Source organism: Oreochromis niloticus, linkage group LG16 (genome assembly GCF_001858045.2).
Source record: "Oreochromis niloticus isolate F11D_XX linkage group LG16, O_niloticus_UMD_NMBU, whole genome shotgun sequence".
Taxonomy (NCBI): Eukaryota; Metazoa; Chordata; class Actinopteri; order Cichliformes; family Cichlidae; genus Oreochromis; species Oreochromis niloticus.
The window spans coordinates 15,038,220-15,060,342 of NC_031987.2; the positions used below are offsets into that span (position 1 = coordinate 15,038,220).

General features: G+C 42.1%; 1 protein-coding gene across 9 annotated transcripts in view; it reads left to right on the top strand.

Annotated features, from left to right (window-relative positions):
* LOC100707624 (plakophilin-4) overlaps positions 1 to 22,123 on the top strand; it is an 87,147-nt gene extending 65,024 nt beyond the window's left edge. For all 9 annotated transcript variants that reach the window (XM_005452992.4, XM_005452994.4, XM_013272650.3 and 6 more), the window contains 15 exons: positions 902 to 1,072; positions 3,470 to 3,680; positions 4,993 to 5,125; positions 6,688 to 6,901; positions 12,825 to 13,008; positions 13,741 to 13,858; positions 14,867 to 15,058; positions 15,226 to 15,399; positions 15,579 to 15,729; positions 16,793 to 16,985; positions 17,435 to 17,519; positions 17,875 to 17,992; positions 18,104 to 18,244; positions 19,024 to 19,088; positions 21,038 to 22,123. In XM_005452992.4, the coding sequence (XP_005453049.1) occupies positions 902 to 1,072; positions 3,470 to 3,680; positions 4,993 to 5,125; positions 6,688 to 6,901; positions 12,825 to 13,008; positions 13,741 to 13,858; positions 14,867 to 15,058; positions 15,226 to 15,399; positions 15,579 to 15,729; positions 16,793 to 16,985; positions 17,435 to 17,519; positions 17,875 to 17,992; positions 18,104 to 18,244; positions 19,024 to 19,088; positions 21,038 to 21,277 (2,390 nt within the window). In that variant the 3' untranslated portion in view covers positions 21,278 to 22,123. The remainder of the gene's footprint in view (positions 1 to 901; positions 1,073 to 3,469; positions 3,681 to 4,992; positions 5,126 to 6,687; positions 6,902 to 12,824; positions 13,009 to 13,740; positions 13,859 to 14,866; positions 15,059 to 15,225; positions 15,400 to 15,578; positions 15,730 to 16,792; positions 16,986 to 17,434; positions 17,520 to 17,874; positions 17,993 to 18,103; positions 18,245 to 19,023; positions 19,089 to 21,037) is intronic.

The window sequence follows — 22,123 nt, forward strand, 5'->3', positions numbered from 1 at the left end:
TTTCCTCATTCTGCTCTTGTTGTTTTACATCTGACCCGAGTCTGAGTCAGACAGAAATTGATGCTCGACTATGCCTGCATATCCTGTTAAAGTGACCTTTGTGAAAGGGATGTTTAATTAGACAATGGTTTCCTTTTCTCACTCCTGTCAGGAGAGCTTTTTGCTGATTATAGCATTTGTTTTTTTGTTATGTGAAACACTCCTGTTGTTAATGGACTGATTGGTTTGCAGTGTCATTTCGGTATCTGCTCAGTTCATTTCAGTCACTCATTTTAGTCATTTCAACCGATATTTAGCATTTGCTTGTGCCTAGTTCCTGTTCACAAAAAGAAGCAGGTGTAGGGGTTTTCCCCAACTCATGTTTTGTTTTGTCTTTGTTTTATTTTTCATTTTTTATACTTCACTGACAGTCATATCCCTGCGAATTCAATTATTTCTTCAGCATGTGCAGTGCTTTCTATTCATTTTGATCAAGTCTGAGAATTGATACAACCTGATACATAAGATAGGATCCTGTGAACATCATGTCTGCTTTTATTTTTGTCAAAATTGCATTATTGCTGTAAAGCGATGCAGTGTCCCTTTTGCAAATCAGTGAACCACACACAACAATGACATTAAGTTTGACAACAAAAGAAGACATGTTGTTTTCTGGGATTGATTATCTAAGTCTACCAAGTATCAGGTGACTTAAGTGACCTAAATACCGTAGTTTGGGGGGGATACAAGCACTCTTGCTGTTTCTTTTTGCATCCACCATGTTTTCCACAGATGTTCTTAACATACTGATACACTTATCCTGTAAGAATCACGAAAACATGGCCTGAAAGTCGCTGTCTTGGTCTATGATATTTTGAAAAGGCACAGACAATAAATTCTTCCCATTTATATTCATTTGCAGGAATACGGAGCTCTTACGCCAGTCAGCACAGCCAGCTGGCCCCAGACTTAAGGTCAACCATCTCCCCAGACCGCCACATTGCACCAATCTATGAGGATCGGACGTACAAGGGCCCGTTGTATCGCAGTCCCAGCCACACCCACCAGAGCACGCTCTACAGGAGCACATCAGGTTGGCCCCACATTATTATTAACTTTGGACATCTTACTAATAATAGTTAGTAACAGTCTCCCTATAATACTAAAATTACGCGTTTCCTTCTCACATGTAAGAATTTTGCTGCCAGATTGTTGGAAGAACCTGAGTTTAGTGTCAACAAAAGTGCAAAACATCGCCTAAGCTAACAACTGCTATGAAATACTTGCTGTGGAGCCACGGGACACATTTTTTAAAAAGTCAGAAAATGCTTTTCCTGTCAGTGAGTAAGTTGAGGTGGCACATTTGTATGTATGCAGCTGGTAACAGATGTATCTAGCCAGCTGAGATGGGTTAAAAAGGGAAAGCTTGAGAGAGGAGGCAGGGGACATCGTATACCGAGGTAATATTTTTCTTGATTTATGCTCCGCTTCCCCTGCCACTCAGCGACTGTGTTGCACAGTGCAAAAGAAGCTGGGAACCCCTGCGGTACCTTACAAACAACGCAGTGTTTTTGATTTGAGTGTGTTTGTGTGTGACAGATCAAATCTGCTAGAAACTCCATTTACCCTCTTTTTTGCTTGTGCTGTATCTTCGTGCGGTAGAGCCAGGTCAGGATGAGCACAGAATTTTCCTTCTATACATCCTCACATGAGAAGTGCCTTCTTCCTGTTATGTAGTTTCTTTGACTTTAAGTGTGTCCAAGTCTTTGCCATTTAATCCAGGTGTCTTTGACTCTTTCCCATATCCCCCATGGAGGACTACCGCTGTCCATGGGGGGGTCTGCCATTTTTCTGTCTGCCCTTTAGCGCTCAGTATGTTATGTCTTTCTTTCTTGCTTTTCTCTCTTGATTTCTACTTTTTGTTCTCTCTTCCGCTGCCTCCATTTCCATCCTCCCTCCACTGTCAGACAGAAATGGGTGAGACATGAGTTAATGGGCAGGTTCTGATATGTCATCCTGCCACAAAGGAGTCCATTACCCATGTGTCACATTGAGAATGAGAAGAAGGATGGAGGGGACGGCTTGGTTAGCCACATCCACAGCCTGTGCTCTTCCAGCTGTCCTGATGTCGGTATTTTCCTCTCATCATCTCTCCTGCCTCGGATACGCATGTTAAATTCCCATGACGTACACGCGCACTCCATTCAGGCTTCTCCTCGGCACACCGGAGATCTGCTTAGACCGATAAGTTCACTAATAAATGCTATTGGTGGTATGAAGAAGCCCCACAGACAAGCCACTGTAATGTGTTTATTCTAGCTATACTAAGAAAAGGCGAATGGGATAGAGCTGGAGGGGGTGTTCAATATGGGGGCTTTGTGAGAGCTATCTCATTAGAAAAATCCAATTTGATCCCACAGTTTTCTTTGTTATGTTGTGAAATGAAATTTCAATGGGCCATTTCCCCCTATTGGCTTTCCATGCATTTTTGGGGGCTTTTTCTGGAAGCAGGCAGTGTACTTTTTTGTGCAAGCGGGAGGAATGGAAGTATCGATCTTTTTCTGAGAAGGTGAGAAATGGAATCCAAATAGTTCTTGTAAAATTGCAAAGCTGCAGTATGTTGTTTATAATTTGTCTTCCAATGTCTTTGGCTGTGTAAGGTTACATTTTGGGAGATAACCGTGTTGCACGGTAGAGCTGCTGCCCAACATAGAAGTGCAGTGATGCGCGAAATTGTGTTTTTGGAGTAACCCCACCAGTTGACGTCTTGGCTGCTGGTAGGAGGGAGTTTGAGCACGCTCGTGCCAAGTTCTGTTGGATGGAGGATGGAGATCTGACCGGCGCAGCAGTCACGCTGCCTCGTATCACGTGGCTCCGGTGAGAAGGAGGGCTGAATCTAAGCAGCTTGTTTATGCCGTTCTGTTTGTGACCCATTGTGTTAAAAAATTAGGTCATAATATCATTCGAAGCAAATAAAAGGAGGAAAGATGACTGAAGGGAGGTGCTCTCAGGCTGACTTCTTTTCTCCTCCTTTTGGAGCGCACCTTGGTTTACCAAATTCTGTCTGCTTTGTTTGGCAAACTTAGCCTGAGAATAGGATGTCTCAGAGGAGCAAGAAGGCGGTGAAGAAAGGATTTGTGGATCACCAAGCAAGTTGAGTCCTCCTGTCCTCTTTGAAAACCAGCAGGATCCTTCTGGCTAACCCAAGCTTGTAAAAGCAACAACAAGTAAAGAGGTCTTTGAAGGAAAAGAGTTCTGCTTTGTGCTACCATGGGAGCTGTGTTTTATCCTCATCATTAATCTGTTCCAGATTTGAGAATTTGCTGAGCTTGTCAGAACAGCAGCATGTCTGTATTTCCAGCTTTGTTTAAAGATGTATGCCTATGGTGGGGAAAGCTCGAAGTTTAGCTGACGACGTCTAGACGCTGCTAAGATGTTTTTGTGTTTTTGGTCTTGTGTTTAATCTGAATGATTTGGATTTATCCCTTAGGTGTGGGGAGTCTGCAAAGGTCGTCTAGCCAGCGAAGTGCCATGACCTACCAAAGAAACAATTATACTCTTAACACATCAGCCACCTATGCTGATCCCTATCGCTCAGCACAGTACCGGCCTTCCGATCCCAATTACGCCCGCCAGGCTGTTGTCGTGGATGATGGTGCCGCCCGCTCTCCTTCCATAGACAGCATTCAGAAGGATCCGAGGTAAGCTCGGCACACATTTCACTCTATTTCTGTGCTTCTGTTTCCCTAAACTTATTCTGGCGGTTAGTAACCAGTGTAGTGTAACATAAACCAGTAATCCAGGGGGACTACTTTTGCTTACAAGGCAGTCCTGTTCTGCTGGGTCAACACCGGTGTCCTCTTACTATTCAAACAGTGAACCTCCTGGGTAGACACGCACACACGGCTCTGGCCGTTAAGCTGGCTCAACTATGCCTGGCCACTTAACAAAAGATTCTCACATGTGCTGAAGTGCTGTGTCTGCTCTTGTCGTGTAAGCGTAGAGAGTGGATTGACATTTGCAGTGACCCTGCTCATTGGGAAATTTGTTTACACTTGTTTATGCTGTTGTCTAAGTATTTAAAGTGAGTGCACCGTGCTTATTTTATGTGACACCGGCCCATTCGGGAATGGCGTCAGAGTCAAACTTCCTCTGGAATATTTTTTTTAACATTGCTCCTGTCTAGGAAAGACTTATTAGTTTAGCTCAAAGGCCACAAATTTAGTTCTAGCAGCCTGGGATTGTGGTGTGCATAATTCAGTCAGTGTGTCAAAGGTATTTCTCTTACAACTTAAGCCCCTTTCAGTCTTTGCCTCTTTTCCATTAACCACTTTTCCCTAGATGTCTTAACAGGCAATTTCACTAGGTTGAATCTATTAACATTCACGTATCACTTTCAGCGAGTCAAAAATTTGACCTATGTGCATTCACATTAACGGATGAGCATGCACAAGATTATAATGCACAATCTTCCTCATATGGGAAGTAGTGGCTCTATCAGTGTTGGTGTATATTTCTAAATGAAGAGTCTGAATTAGGGATAATAATTAGCATGAGAGCAGTTAAATGTTGTTGTCCTCAGTAGTCAGAACTAGAAGTGCGGGTCGCTTAAAGTACTTATTGGTATTTTGTTATTGTGCAACACCAATTCAGACAACTTGGATCCAATATGGATATAAACTCCAAATTGACTGGTTGGCAGAGGTCTACAATCACAAATCATTTAGTCTCATTTTAAGTGTGAAAAATCTATTATTAGTATCTTAAATAAAAGAAGTTTAGATGCAATGCATTCCTTTGTTCTTTCTTTAATGTACTACATGCACAAACCCAATAATCTAAGTGTGACCCAACTGGACCTGGTGTAAATGCAATTTCTTGGCTTTATCAGCCTGTCCTCAGGTGCTGAAGTATTCATTTTTAGGAAAAAGGTGCCTGTGGTTTTTAAGGAGGCAGCCTTCTTCCAGTCGCTGCTGTCATGCTGATACCTTTTCACCCCACCTGTACTTTTAGAGAGTTCGCGTGGCGTGACCCAGAGCTAACAGAGGTGATTCACATGCTGCAGCACCACTTCCCATCAGTGCAGGCCAACGCAGCTGCCTACCTGCAACACCTGTGCTTTGGTGATAATCGAGTCAAGACTGAGGTAGGTGTTCTACCACTAATCCATTACTCTCTTATTACAGTGAGTTATTTCAACTTCTTATGTTATTCAAAATTTTTGTTAGTTTATTGGGCCTGCCCAAATTTTGGAGATGTACATATACTTTACCAAAAACTGTAAGATTAATGTCTGGGAAAGCCAGCGACAGTCAAAGTGAAAACTGGCTTTTTAACTACAATTTTGTGGTATGACTATAGCAGTAACTTTGAGCTCTGAGTTAGCCTGTATAAATCATCCATCCATCCATCTATCCATCTGCTCTTTGACAACTGAGATTGGTTGGAAACTATCCCAGCTCTCCTAGGGGGAGCGACAGGGAACACCCTGGACAGGTTGGCAATCTGTTGCTGAGCTAACACATGCAAACATGCAGCTATCCATGCTTATATTAACACTTAAGATCAATTTAGAATCACCAGTTAATGAAACCCCACTCACTGCATGTCTTTGGACTGTGGGAGGAACCTGCAATACCTGAAGAGAACTCACACAGACGAAAGGATATACACAAATCAGCCCTGCAGTAAATCATCTTATTACAGGTGCAATGACTACACCTAGTTATTCCATGAATATTGAATGTTGTCTCTATGTCTGAAAAACTGTGAAATACAACTGCTGTAGTTTTTGTACAATCATCTCCTTCAGCTGTGATCTATCTTATTTGCCACACTTTACCACTTTACTAGAAGGTAAAAGCTATCAGCATGGGTCATCTCATACGAGCTTGTGGATTATAGAGAGGTATTTTTTTTAATGCATGTTCCAAGAGCTTCACAATTACTTTTCTGAGCTAGTGTCATCTTAACAAGCAGAACTGGTGACTAGAGCTGTGAAAATGGAATTTAGGTCTGGAAGTGTGAGGCGGTCAGACAGTCAGGTGGTCACTTTGACACAGACAAAAGAAATTATTTCTAACTAGCAGATGTATTATTTGGTCAATTCAACTCGTAGAGCTGAAAAGGTTTAGAGCTACCAAAGAGTCATAGTCACATTCACACTGCTCATACACATCAGAAGCAAGTATATTTAAAGAAAAAACATCCACAGCTTACAGCAACAGTTAGAAAAATAAATAAATCCAAAGAGACATCTGCTCTGGATTTTTCCTTTCAGACATTAGCGTAATGGTGATTTTGACATATAAAGAATGAGATAAGTTATGAAGACAGTATATTTTAGATACTGTTTTTCTTGGATGGCGTATGACAGAAGAACTTGATTCATCTTACAAAGCGAAAAGCAGGGAGCTTTTTTTCAGAGTACACATTGTTCTGTGCTCCAGAAGGAAATGTAAATCCAGTTTTCTTTTAGTCTACCATCTCCTGTGGTTAAGGCTCTTTCCATGGTCATATATTAGCATTTCTTTTCAAAATAATTTGTTTGGTATGAATAAATTCCCTGTGCGTAGATTCTCTTGTCACATGAATAAATGCATGATTTTTGTCCCCGTGTTTTACAGGGAAAGTTTAAAAAAAATGTTGTTAGTGGTCGGAATCATTTCGCGTCTGAAAATGTGCGATTTCATACCATCCTGACTCCAGGTGTGTCGACTGGGAGGAATTAAACACCTGGTGGACCTGCTAGACCACAAAGTCCTTGAAGTCCAGAGGAACTCCTGTGGCGCTCTGAGGAACCTCGTGTATGGCAAAACTATGGATGACAACAAGATCGCTGTTAGGAACGCCGGGGGTATCCCAGCACTGCTCCGTCTCCTTAGAAAGACTGTGGATGCGGAAGTGAGGGAGCTTGTGACAGGTTAGTGCGGAGAATGCAGAAACTCTAAGGGGAATTATATGCTTTAAAAATCTGTCAGGGTATTCATCCACATGCTTCTCTGTTAAACTTGAAAATAGTCAAAATTACACTTCCTTCACACACATTCACACGCACAAATAGATTCCTCGAAGTTAGTCAGATCTTCACATCTGGGCCATTTCTGATCGGTGAATAATTTCGATTACTTGCTTTTTATTTTTAGCTCGCAGGCTAACTGATTCACTGACAAGTCATTTCAGCACTGGTATTATCCAGCATCAGACACAGCAACGTTACACAGCATGTGCAGAATTTGATAAATGACTTACCTGACTAAGTGCTGGGCATTACAGGAGAGATCATTACAGTACAGTTACAGTGGGGCTGTAACTTATGAATCCTGACATGGTCTCTGAATGTAGCTCGAGGTTGTTTAGTGCTGCATGTCATGGTTAACTGTGGATTACTGCTTTTAAAGATGCTTTGAATAAGCTATTAAGCAGACGGCTTACCATAGTCTGTTCTGAAATTATGATTGTAGTAATAACTCAGGTGTAGAGGCTTTTCCTTAAGTTGCTGCTATTGCTGTCACTGCTGCTTATGATATATGCAAGAAAATAAAACCACATTTCCGCAGGATTCATGCTTTTTCTTTTATTACTTAGGCTGCCGTTTTAGCTCCTTCTCTGTCAGAAAACAAGCGTTCCTGCCAGTGGGCTTGATAATCCTCTCTCTCTCTCCCTCTCTGCGTTGGCCTGTGTGCGACTCAGCTGCATTTGTGTGTTGTTTGAGGTCTGCAAATAGGGTATAAATCCGTGTTGTTTAGGATCAGGGTGGAGCACTACAAAAATAAGCAAGCCAAGACATTTGGCTCCCAGGTGGCTGAGTCAGCTGTTTGTGCTGGACTCCAAATCCCGGTCTAACATGCGCTCAGGTTACAATTCAGCAGTCCCCCGAGGGTGAACAATACGAGCCTGAATATGAACCCTTTTGTATTGTCTGCGAGAAGATAATCTTCAGCTTCCTTTTCTAGTACAGTGTTTGTTGACTTTGCTTAAAAAGGAGAAAATAATCATTCTCACATTGGACTCTACAGTCTCTAAATTGTCTTTCTTCACACTTGCATTTCCGATAATGCGCAGGCATTTCCGAATCGTCTCCTTTAGTGCGATCTCTGTTTCTTTTCCTTTCCTTTCTTCCACTTGTCAGAAAGCCTGATGTGGGTAATTGGTAGCGCAGACCCTAGGAACAAGAGTCATTTGAAAAGGTCAGCAGAGTTGCATCACCTTGGTTAATGGTGCGTTCCATCTGAAGTCTGAATATTCAATTGGAACAAGTCAGACTTCCAACTCAAAGTCAGAGAAGCCCCACCAATTCTGATTTAACAATCCAAGATGGCAACAGTGCAGGTAATCTTCAGTAAAATTGTAAAACTTACACAAGAGAAGTATTTCAGATTGTATTTGTGACTCACTAAATGAGCCATACGCAAATGTGCTGCAGCTGTGTGTTTTTTAAGTACAAAAAAAACAGCCACTGTGCTGTGTTGCTAGTAATGCACGAATGGCTCTACCTTGTTAAGGAGCAAAACAAATGCTGTTTTTCCTCAGTTTTCCAACTTTACCACTGGAGCGTCACTCCCAGCTCCAACATTCGACTTCAGAGTGAAATGGAAAGCAGCACAATTACAGCTGATGAGAACAACCCACATGAAGAGCTTTCAGGTGGATGACAAAGACGCCCCACACCATAGCTTAAAGTGGAGCAGACAGACATTATTCACTCACCTGCAGCTCCTTATGAGGCAGCTTTTGTGGGATATTTAGAATTTGAATTAGAACACCTTCTTTAGTGTCGTTGCCAGTGGAGTTCAAAAAGCCGACCAGTTGTCCGATTATTTGAGCTTCTATTGTCATCTGTGCTTCATTAGCGCTATAAGAACAGGCCACCCTTGCTTCAGGTCATGGGTCATGCTGGGGGTGACTCACAACATGATCTCATCCCTTTACCTGCCTCCTCTTCCAACAGCTGTTGTGGTTATTGCTCTGTTCTTAATCACTTCTTCAGATCCAAAGGACAAACACACTGCTCTGTTATTAGCACCAGTAGATGAAACACCTGAAACTGCCATTCATGCACATACACACACACACACACACATTCGTGTATCATGACTCCAGTGGACTTTACATTAACTTGCATTCACTTCCTACTGACTTTCTTTAACCTTAACCTTAAACAATATCTGCTACTAAGCATAACCTGAATCTAAACTTACTCTAATCCTAAAAACATGTCATTGTGTTGAAATGTAATGATTTATTGTATATGGACTTCTTCCCCAAAAGGACTAAACGTCCCCATTATTTGACAGATTTAGGCCCCTAAAACATGAGTAATACCTGGACAACCAATACACACACACACACACACACACACACACACACACACACACTGTTATTCCCCTGTTCTGACGTTTTATTTTGGTTTTACTTCCAAAACTTTGCTCCACACTGATTGCAATCAACATGCCAAACACTGTTTTTGCATATTCTGGACTTTGAAATATTAAATAACTGTTTAAACAAGAGCTTTTTTTATTTCAAAAATAAATGTTTGGAAAAGATTACCTACTTCTTATGTACATACAGAGAAGCTGAATGGCGTTAACCCACAAAGCTAGTTTTAGTTGCCAAGTCTTGGTGTGATTTGCTGTGTTTGTGTTCTTGGAGAACAAAGAATGAGAAGATTAATAACCTTTTTTCAAAAGATAAATGATAAAGGTAATTTCATCTAAAAATATGTCCATGACTTTCACTGCGTGCGGGGTGCAAAAATGAAAAATGCTCACTAACCTCAAAAGTACAAGCCGAGCTGACTCTGAGATTTAGTCGATGCAGCATTAGAGATCAGACAGTACTGAAGCTTTTTTTTTAACTCCTAAAATTGAAAGGTTAATAAACTGAGCAGTTTTTTTGGATGATCAGCAGCTTTATACCGACTGAACTGAAAGACGACCCAGTTATTGCTTCGCCAGGCAAAGTCGATGACGTGTCGACCTGTAGTTTAAGACACAGAAATGGTCTCCAGGGAGAAGTGACACATTTGGGGAATCAATCAAGATCACTTTCATTCCGCCTGTCGAAAGTGTTTAGCCTCACTTGGAGTGAAAAATGAGTGATTAATGAAAGTCAGCTTTGTTGGGCAGCTAACAAAATATACAGAAGCATTTAAATCACACCAGAGAGTTTTTGGACTGAGTCACAGACATCCTGGTGGGTATTGAAGTCATTTTAATAATTATAACATGAGTTCAGCTGACTAAATTTTCCAAAGTCGTCATCCACACATATTTAGCATATGCAGCATGTCATAGGCTTGCAGGACTGCATTATGACAGAATGTAATCAAGTGCATTGGATTAAGTACTGATAAAATGTCAGAAAGCTCTTTAATTTCCAAGATCACTGCTTGTAATAAATTCAGATTTTATTTAGGAGAGTCTCTCTGTCTCTCTCCTTGTGTCTCGTTTAGCCTTTCAGTGTCGTATGTCCAATAAATATGACAATGCTGACTGTTGCGACACACATATTCTGCAGGATACAGGTGTCTCAGTAGTCAGGATGGGTCTGTTCTTTGTGTATTTCTGTGATAAAGAACGGCAGAACTGAAGTTGGTAAAAACACCGAGTTTCCACAAGTGGGTGACTTAGATTAACTACATGTAAAATTTGGCAAGTGGCTGCTGATGAGGGGAAGTGGTGCCAGACATACTCCGAACTCTGCAGGCAACTGTCAGCCATATACACCCAATAATCAGTGGAGTTCTGAGTCACTGTGCCAGTGCAATCCCTTGTGGCCATTTAGTTCTTTATCTGTGATCTTTAGACGTTTACTCTGTTTGTGTTAAAAACCCCGAATGCGTTACAGCTGAGCTACCTCAGGGCAAAAGAAATTTCCATTCAACTTCCGTAGCTGTTCTAACCACCTTCAGATTTTATTTTATATCATTTATTTATTTATTATTTGGGTTTTTTTCTCTCCATGCGTCTCCCTGTGTCCTCCTGCGCTCTCACAATTCACAACAATGTTTACCTTGGGTCAGCGTTTCAAAGGCAGGCCAAAGCACCGGAGAACAAGCCACTGAGTAGGGAACAAGGTTCACGTCGGTGCCTACAAGCATCCGTCTGACAGTCAGGTGTAACTTATGGGTATTGCTGCTGGTGTTGCACCACTGACAGGGTTGTCAGTCACACCTCAGTGAATTCTCCTGTTGATTTCTCCCGACATGCTGCCTCCACAGGATCAGTCTAAAATCCAGCTGAGAACATTCTTCCTACAAACTGACGTTAGCTGGCTGTTTAGGAACTTGCCAGAGGCAGAAAGAGTGAATTGTGGAGTCAGAAGAAGAAGCAGGGAGGTTGGTCAGTGGACATGAGTGTCTTATCACTGCATTATTGGTCCTATTACAAGGCAGTCTGTGCGTGTCCTGTGAGAAAGGCAAACACAGAACTGAATGTGCTGGTGGAAGGAGCAAAGGTCAGTTAGTGCAGAATTAAATTGAATCCCACTGAGTCAAGTTGAGCAGAGTCTACTAGTCCACCTGACACAAGGCTTTTGGCGTGCACAAAATGACTCTTACACACACACACTGCTGCCAGGCTCCAGTAAGAAGCACGTGCTGCATGTTAACTTTATAAGTTGCGTATCACATGATTTTCAGTGCCACCTTGTTATTTTAGCATAATAAAAGGAAAGTAATGAAAGTTCACTAAAGGACTTTAATGGGTTTGAAAGCACTTTGATTTAGTGTTAATAAGGATAATGGTAAGAGAAATTGTTGATTAAATGACTGGCAGTGGCAGAGACCTTGCCGTCTTGGCAGGCATATATCTGTCTGTAAAGCTTCTTGCCAGCAGTCTGCCTCAATCGGGCTCTTGGGCCATATTACAGAGTATTATCGTCTCCATTGCTTCAATCAGAGCAGGACGGGGAGGCAGCTTACTGAAAGAAGATAAACAGTGAGGTTGAGAGAAAAGTAGCCAGGAAGACCTGTCATTATTTGCTTTACCTCTCCCAGTAGTGTGTCCATGTATATTACAGAGTTCCATGTAATAGCTTCATTGGTCTGTTGATCATGTAATGTGTTCTGAATGCACAGACTGAGGTGAGCAAGTGGTAGAGCAACAACAGCAAATGGATTCATTAACATGAAGCATTAAGCACTCACACGTGAACCACTAACACACATGCACATTGTACATGTGCCTTGAAGCATTGTTTTGGCTGCATTGTTGAACATTACACGTGTATTCAGCCCTGAGTGTTTACTGTAGAATTCAGCTTGTGTAACATTTGTCTCCTGCAAGGCTACCAATGCCCTACAGCAGTCAGGCTGTGTCTTAGTATAAGCCTAGCAGCAAGAGTCACCTAATTAGAAGAACATGTTACATGCCGGCTAATCCATGACAGATGCAGCATCAAAAGCTGCCACGGCTGTGCATGATTATCAGTGGTTACCAAAAGTATATTTGAATTGAGTGAAATGATGGCATAATTTCTAAAGACTTCTCCATTATTTATATTTCAATTGAAATGACTGAGCTGATGCCATATGGATCCCCACCCCATCCTTCTTACTATATTTTTCATTTCAAGCAAATAATCTTTGCCCCAAGGATAGTCTGCAGATGAAAGTTGACTTGAATATCTGATGCCTTGATGTTCGAGCCGTGGTATAGTCATCTTTACTCAGGTTCTCGGTTTGCATGTTGTCGGACACGTCCGCACACACTGAACTAAAAGCCAAAGTTGTTTCCCCCGCTGTAGGCTAACCTAAGTGCACCTGACAGCTCAGCTGACTTAACAGAAGGTTTGCACGCCTGCTTCTCAATGCTTGTGTTTGCGTGTGGCTATGTCCTCAGGGGTGCTGTGGAACCTGTCGTCGTGTGACGCCGTCAAGATGACAATCATCCGGGACGCCTTAACAACTCTGACTAACACTGTGATCATCCCTCACTCTGGATGGAGCAGCTCCACCTTCGATGACGAGCACAAGCTGAAGTTTCACTCCTCTCTGGTGCTGAGGAACACCACAGGCTGCCTGAGGTAAACCACCTGATGATCACACTTGGCACTAGCTCCCCACTGTGGACATCTGATGCTATTGCATGTAGTGACTGATGAGCTCATAGCATGTTTTTGAAGAAAATATGATAATAAAGTGACCCGCTTCAAATATAAAAATAAAAAATTTGTAGATATGCTCGTAAATCACTTTTTATTTAGCAAACATTATCAGGATGATGTGCATTTTTTCATAAATATGGGGTTAATGACTAAACATGATTTAGTTAAATGGATACATTTTTCTGTCTTGTTGTCGTTTTAAAGCCGTCACCATTTCTTTGAATATCACAGTCAAAACTATTGGAAAACTCACGACCTCTCTCCTGGGGCTTCTTCCTTTGAGAACAGTGCAGTTTGTAGAGCACAGCTTCTAATTGGTGCCAGCTAGTTGAGGTGATTGTTTGTGTAACACTGTGCTCAAACATGCATAGGTGTGGTCGTTGGGTCCTTATTTACTCAGCAAAGTACTGTAATTTCTTCAGTCAGACCACACACATGCACACCTCTCATACATTATGGATGGTGTATGGGGATTGCAAAGCCCACATTACACATTCAAGTGGGAGACACACACACACATGCACACAGCTGTCATTTTGTGTGTTTGCATATGCTCATCTGTTTGTTGAGCAAAGCCCCAAATCAAATGTCTGATTTGCGTGTGTGTGTGTGTGTGTGTGTGTGTGTGTGTATCTGCATGGTGTTTCAAAGGAACCTGAGTTCAGCTGGTGAGGAGGCCAGGAAACAGATGCGCACTTGTGAGGGCCTGATTGACTCACTGCTCTATGTCATCAAAGCCTGTGTAAACACCTCTGACTTCGACAGCAAGGTACGCACAAAGACACCCATCCACTGATGCACACACGCACACACACATACAAATACATTTAGCCAAGAGGGGGAACATGCTGCCACACGATAAGAGGGAAGAATCCTACTCATCCTGATTGAATCATTTATTTCCTTGTGCCTAAATGACCCTCAGCTGCCAGAAGCAACTGTTTCATGTGCTTTGTCATCCAAAGCACAACTCATATTTTCACATTCTGATTGACTGGGCTACAACAGTGGTTGCTCATATTACTAATGGCCATAGTTAGAACCGCATAAGCTGAGGCTTCAGAATGCTTTAAATGTTCTGTTTCACACTCTTTTTCAACTCTTGGATCTCTTTGATGTCATAAAGAGCAGATGTACTTAATGGGAGACACAGCCCTGGCTGTCTGTACTGTATGTGAGAGAAAGACAGTCAGAGAAAAGTTGGCTATAAGCGAGGAGGCATGAAAGCCAGAGGAGGCAGAATGACTTGTTTCAGACAGAGGTGGAATTGAGGGGCCGCACCAAGGCCCAGTATAGATGAATAAGGGTTATGCTGAGAGTTCAAGAATTAAAGATATAGAGCTGGAAATGGCCATTATATATCCTTAACCTTTTTTATACAATAATACAACTGGGTATTGCAAAAGCTCATTCATGTGTGAACTGTAAAGCCATAAAAAGTCAAGTGGACCATGTCTAATGTGAAGATCACCACTCTGGGAACTCGACCCTTAACCGTGTCAATCATTCATGCTCATTGTCATTCTGTAAGGCAAACCCATTACAAAACTCAAACAGCGTGAAAATACATTTGTGTGCTCTGGTTGACGAATTTTGTCTGCCTTGAGTTCCAAATCTAATTGATATCATTGTATTACTGCGAATAGAAGGTCTGTGTCCCACACACTGGCTGCAGATACTGTAACATGCTGCACAGAGTTGTAGCCTTTGTCATGGTGATTAAAAGAGCCTCTACTATAACTACCCGTTCCACTGCCTTTCTTCTTGTACCTGCCAGATTGTGGAGAATTGTATTTGCACTCTAAGGAACCTGTCATATCGTCTGGAGCTGGAGATGACAGCACCCAGACTGATAGAGGGGCAGGAAGTGGATGGTTTACTGGCCAGAGAATCTCCCAGTAAAGAGGTGGATTCCAGCTGTTGGGGCAGAAAGAAAAAGAAGAAGAAAAACAGCCTTCAGGAAGACACAGTGAGTGTGGGACTGTATCTTTAAAATAGCAAGACGTTTGGCAAAATATTTCTATTATCATATATGGTATACTGGAAAATGAGTGAAGACCACACAGAGTTGCAAAGAAAAGTTGCAATAAAGTCATTATGTACCACAGCCTGACAAACACTTATATTTTGATTCAGTGGGACGGTGTGGGGCCCATCCCTGGCTTCTCCAAGTCTCCCAAGGGTGCAGAAATGCTTTGGCACCCTTCGGTGGTTAAGCCTTACTTGACTCTGTTGGCTGAGAGTTCCAATCCTGCAACTCTGGAGGGAGCCGCCGGGTCTCTTCAGAACCTATCAGCTGGCAACTGGAAGGTGAAGTAGCTACATTCACTATATATACACTCACTGATCACTTAACTTAACAGCTCAGCACGTCTGCATCGATCAAAGCTGACACCAGTTTTATTCTGGAACTCACACATGCTAAAAAACACATTTCCCCGAGTAGGGTGTGGACCCTTCTCAAGTTTCACTGCTTTCTGTGTGCACAGTTTGCAGCATACATCCGTGCAGCAGTGCGAAAGGAGAAAGGACTGCCCATCCTGGTGGAGCTGCTTCGGATGGATAACGACAGGGTGGTGTGTTCAGTTGCCACTGCTCTGAGAAACATGGCACTGGATGTCAGGAACAAGGAGCTCATAGGTCAGGAGTCACACTGTCACACGTTTTACACTATACACCATAATGACTCTGTCTGAAAGAATAATATTAAACACAAACATAAAGCTGCCTTATTGTTTTTCCTGTCGGATTCAGCATATTTAACAGTCCAGCCTCTGCTCATGTTGTACCAATTAGGCAGAGGCTATGTTGTTAAAGCATTTAGCTTGGATACATGCCCATACTCAGAATAAAACACCCACCTAATGTGTGGATGTTACAAGCACATTATTTTCTGTTATTTAAGGAGGTACATAGAAATTATATAGAGGATCTTTAGGAAATTAGCTGAATAACATGACACTACATATATACAACATATTCCATCTAAGCTGGCTCCATGATTTATACAGTGTGCAAACCAACAAATTGTTTAACAAATTGTTAAACAGTGGGGGGGTTTTTGTTAGTTCAGTTTGGTTTTTTTTAATTAATGGCAACTACAGAACAAGGGCCTTTTGTGACAATTTTAACTATTGGTTATTATTTTTTTAATCTCCCTCTAGCCTTTTGTTTTTCATGAAACATTCTCATTTAATGGAAAAAAACAAGCTTTTATGTGCTCTCTGTGGAATTAATGAGGAGTTACAGTTCCAACAAAGCAGGGGTGATGCCTGTAGCAGGAAGGGTGGGGTGGGGGCTTGGTTCTGATTTAAGGTGCCTTCAGTTTTGTGGTTGTGAGTTTATGCTGCAGATTTTTTTTCTTTTCTTTTGGTTTTCTTTCTGCTGCTGCTGCTTCTTTACAGTAGGATGCACACACGCCAGTGCCCTTGCGTTGATGCAATGTCATTTAGGATAACTTTCTACAACACTGCAGGCTAAGCAGAATGAATATCAGCCCGATTATAGAAGCTCCACGGTGTACTTTAGGTCACAGTGGAAGACATTTACATTATGTAACATGGAGGGAAAAAAGAAAAAAAAACTTGTATGAGTGGTACTCCCCTCCCTTCTCCGTGCATAAGCATCTGCCTGCAAACATGCTGTACAGTAAGTGTGTCACAGTGTATTTCCTGCATGTCTCAACTCCCCTCCTCGCTCTTAGGGAAGTACGCGATGAGGGACCTGGTCAACCGTCTCCCTGGGGGGAACACCACCCTGCTGTCGGACGAGACCGTGGCAGCCATCTGTTGCACCCTGCACGAGGTCACCAGCAAAAACATGGAGAATGCAAAGGCTCTCGCTGACACGGGCGGCATCGAGAAGCTGGTCAACATAACCAAGGGCAGAGGAGACAGGTGCGCTACAGAAGCTCGTATTTGTCTGAGAGTTTTTTTCTCAGTGTACACACTGATACACACCCTACTGTAACTTGTGCACACGGTGAAAAAACCCCACCAGAGTCGTGGATGGGGATAAAAGGCTGTTCTGGGCACTGACCAGCTGGAGTTTCATACAAACACACACACATCTAAGTAACACTTTGATGCTTGGAGAAGGAGAAGTTTTAGCCACAGGGAAGGTGGCATTGTATGCATTGAGGTTTTATGTCCCTGTGGAATGATGGCACAGCGGCTATTTCTAGCCTGCTATATATTCAGTAATGTTCCAGGGTAAAACACACTGAGGACAAACTCTTTCCTCAAACATCATGTCCTGTAATATTTACAGTGTGATTTTAAAGTAAGGCTAAAGGCATTCAGGAATACCCTAAAATGCCCATTTGGGCTCTTGACTATTTCTCCAGGTACTCTATGAAGGTGGTTAAAGCAGCTGCTCAGGTGCTGAACACACTGTGGCAGTACAGAGATCTACGTACCATCTATAAAAAGGTAATGACATTGAGTTTGGTCCTTTCTGGTGTCCAGTTTAATGTCTGTGAAAAATACACGGTATCATGACTGAAACATGTACAGGTAGAAAGAAGAGAGGGATCTGTGGCTTTCACATGGTTGCTGGCAGGTAGTGTAACAGTAGCAGTGGCTGCAGGGACGCCAGACATGCTTGCAAAAGTATGGGATGAGTTTGAGTATCGTATGTGCTTTAAAAAATATCTATCCTTTAGAAATCAGATGGTTCTTTTTGATATATCATGTATATAGTTTTTATGTGTAGTAACAGAGTCTTTTGACATCCAGCATATTTATCCAGAGGATCAATGTTTTCCTCTCCCCACTCCCCTAACAGGATGGATGGAATCAAAACCATTTCCTCACACCAGTGTCCACACTTGAGCGAGACAGGTTCAAGTCCCAGCCCACCCTCCCCACCAGCAACATTCAGATGTCTCCAGTCAACCACCCTGGTATGTTCAGTTCAGTCTATTCCGTGCCCAGTCAAAATAGACACTGCCTGTGAGACCGGAAAACCTCTGGAATTTAATGTTACGAAATGTGTTTTCGTCTTTTCCTTGCAGCTGCCAGCGCCACGTCGTCTCCTGCACTGCTGGGCATCAGAGAGCATAGAGACACCATCAGAGATTATCAGAGAGCACAGTCAACTATGCAATTTTCTAATTACCAAGGAGACAACAGTATTCATAAAAAACAGTATACAGGTACACACCTGAAAGCCGCTCGGGGTTACGCTCCTTAAAAATTAAATTTGGCTCACACTCACCATCTGCACCAGACTGTGTAGTGTTACACACTTGCTGCTATGCAGGGCATTATCTGTTTTATCCTTCATAACGCTCCAAGCGGATTCGTGGCCAGTCTCCTCTCCTTGCCAAGACGGTCCTCTCTTATCATTTCCACCAACCCCTACCAGCCCCATCACAGTCAGTTGAATTCCGACCGCTTCAGGGCTGTTTTTGTGCTGCAGTTGGTCTGCACAGCACTAAAGTGGACCAACCAGTCAGGAGTGGACACTCCACAATGGTGCCATTGTTAGCATCACCAAGTCGCAGCTTGCAGACAGGGCCAGTGAGTGGGTACCCAGATATACTACAGTCAGACAAGAGCTCTCACCAGCCTACTCTGGTTGCTGAGAACAGGGGGGAGGCCAGAGTAAACAAAATGAGCCTGCAGCCTCAAAAATTCATCTATTACATAGGGAAGTGGAAATTGAGTTTCTGGATTCCACCCGTTGGATAAAGTGCCAGTGGAAATACCCATCCCATGGGCTGTATAAACAACAGAACAGCAGTGGCCAAGTCTATTATTTGGTGTTATTTCTCTCCAGCGTAGCGCGCCACTTCTTGATCCTCTACTATCAAAATACAGACATTTGCCCTTCAGGGATGTGCTGACTTTTTTCACTGATATGAAGTGTCTGCATCAAGTTCCACTAATCCATCTAAGGCAACACTCACTTTATTTATTTTTTTCTTTCCAGGGTCTGGAAAGCCGTCTCCGTATTACTACTCATCACCCACAACAGAGGAGCCCCGAAGAACACAGGTGAATACAGTAATTCTGCACAAATGTCTGGTTACACTTCGCAGCCTCCCCTTCTCATCTTGTCTTGTATGCCTGCTCTGATGTGGCCCTACAGAGGTAGAGGTTGTTTTGCTGTGTATATGCAGAGATTGTTTAATTCTCTGTTTGCCTGTTAGCTTTGTTTATTTGTGCAGACTATTTCTACAGTTATTTTTGTAGTGTGATAGAGTAGTTTACTGTACATAATATTGCAATGTACGCAACAAATGATTAATTAATCAAACTAAAAAGAATATGATACTAGCCTTAAGAATTCATACTTATCGTAGTGTTTGGTGATATAAGCTGGCACGAGGCACATGTCTGAGATCCCTCCGCTGCACTGTATAAGCACGACCAACCCTTCTAACCCGCTTGACTAATACAAAGAGACTGACACGTATTCCACCCCGGATGAATGACAATGCTGCGAATGACCCAGCACATCAGCTATTGTTTGAGTGAGATTGAATGTGACTGCTGGGATTGGGATGGTCTGGGTACGTCTCAGGCACTTGTCTCTGTTGGACACATCCATGTGTGCCCGTTCAGATAACAGGCACGGAGAGGAGGAGGCACAAGGGAGGAGATGGTGCACAAAGACAGAGTTCTCTTATGTCCTTCATTGCTTCACATTTCTGGCTAAAGACGGTCATTATTCATTTCAGACATTTATAAATCCCATCCATTTTGTTGGATTTCTAACATTTACCTTGAAGCTGTTTTTTTTGCATTAGTGGCCAGAGACGTGCAGGCGAGAAGATAATTGATTAGCCTATTGTCTGAAAAATCTCCAGCCACACTAAAGAGCGTTTGTCCTGAATCTGCTGAGATGTTTGTTTATGCCGTTTCATTTTGTTACCACCACACGGAAGATTGATTTGAGATATTTTTTGTGTTTTGACAGGATGAACAAGCGTTATGTACTTAAAGGCATAGTTAACTTTTTTTTTTAAATCTTATTTTCTCTCTTGCCGAGGCTTCTAGATGCAAGTCTGCCCCCCCGAGCTGTTGTTTTGACAGTCACTGTCCGCTTGATTAGGTGCACCTGTTCAACTCCTTGTTAACACAAATGGCTAATCAACCAATCACATGGCAACAACTCAGTGCATTTAGGCTTGTGGGCTTGTAGGCGAGGTCAAGATGAATCCGAATGGGGAAGGAAGGTGACGCAGCTAAGAACCGAAAACAGAAGCTATAATTTGCACATGCTCACAAAAATTGTTGCGATCCTCTACTGAGGACATGAATCAGTGTAACAGCACATTTGTTTTGCAGTTTTGTCTCTGGGCAGCATCTTCTGAGCCACTGTGCTCAACATTTTGTTTAAATTGTCAGTTTACTCTTTAAAGCTGAGAAGCTAACGTTTAGAGGTGCTTGTAGGTGGATTTCTAATCATCTAAGTGGAGATTTGCAATTAAGTTTTTCCCAAAATGTTACTGTGTAGTGTGGTTATATTTATAGTGAGGTCTAAGTGTTCCTGAAAGTATAAGCAGCAGTACAATATGAAGATAAAGTTTGTTTACTTAAGTTAAGGTACAAGAGAACTATCATTAAAACTTATAATTAAATCTGAATAATACTTTGAAATAAGTGCTGCACGGCCAAGGCTGCAAACATCAGTGAAAATTGCCTAATTAAATAAAGGTTAAAGGATTTTTGAAAACTTGTGGTGCAGAGAAATGACCTCCTGTAAATGTTGCATGTGAAATGATTGGATATTTTAATAATAATTATGCATTACATTTCACAAAGCGTTGGGATGTAATTGACTAAAGTGGAGCTAATTTAATTTACTTTACATGCTGGCAGGGGGAAAAGGGACAGCAAAGGCTTAATTTGGTACCTTTATTTTCTTTTGAGTTTAAGTTTGAATCTTTAACTCAAGTTTTCAGAACTGACTCTTAATACTTGCCTCTCGTTCCTTGCAGCCTCTGTATTATTCAGATGAGCCGAGCAGGAGAAACTACGATACATACAGAATGTACCTGCAGCACCCACACGGCTACGACGACTCGTATTTGGAGGAGGTCGTCACTTACCCTCCCACCTTCAGCTCCCAGCCTCATGGACTGAAATCCACCTGTAACTACGTGGACTATTACGCTACCACACGGACGCCTTCGTTCAGGGCAGAGCAGTACCCCGGCTCTCCTGACTCCTGGGTATAGGTTGGAGGTGCTACCGTTTCACCATCACTTCGGGTTGTAACTGGGGTGCGTCTTCACCCTGCAGCAGAGGCGAGGAACACACAGGAAATGACAAACTTTTCTTTTTTTTTTTTCTCATGAACTTGGCTTCATACGTTTGTTTTGTGGATGTGTGTGTATGGAGGAGAGTTCAAATGAGTGATAACAGATGGAAAGATGGGATGTGAGCCAAAGAAGGAAATCAAGGAATGTCTTTTTTTTTCTAATTATTTTTTATTTAGATGAGAAAGATGGAATCATGCTGTGAGTCTGTTGAGAGCAGATATCGGACACTACAGTGAGGAGACATGCGTCCTACTCTGTCTAGATGTTAGGTTAATTTTTCTTTTTGAAACTCTTAGCTGTGATAGCATGGTGAAAGGTGTGAGTCATGTAAACGAAGGTCCGCGGTAAGAGTCGAGACTGGAGGAATATGTATGTGCCGAAGCCAAAATGGATCATGAACTCATATCTGTTTAAAAAAACGAATTAAAAAAAAGCATAAAATAAAAAAATAATCAAATGAAAAATAGTTAACTAATGATGTTAGCTTGTACAGAGGGATCAAATTATATCTGTACTTAATGTTGAAACTGTGTAATGCCATGGAGTCTTGTACATTTTCCGTTTTATTGTAAATACAGAAAAAAAACATGTTACTTGGTTTACACTCAACAGCACTGGTTGGAAAAAACAAAAAAACAAAAAGAAACTTGTGCCATGTTAGGTCTCTAAAGATATATAAATATACAAAGAAATATGTGGACGAAGATGGCATCATAACACAACAACGACAACGTAATAAAAGGTCAAGTTTTGTTTTCTAAA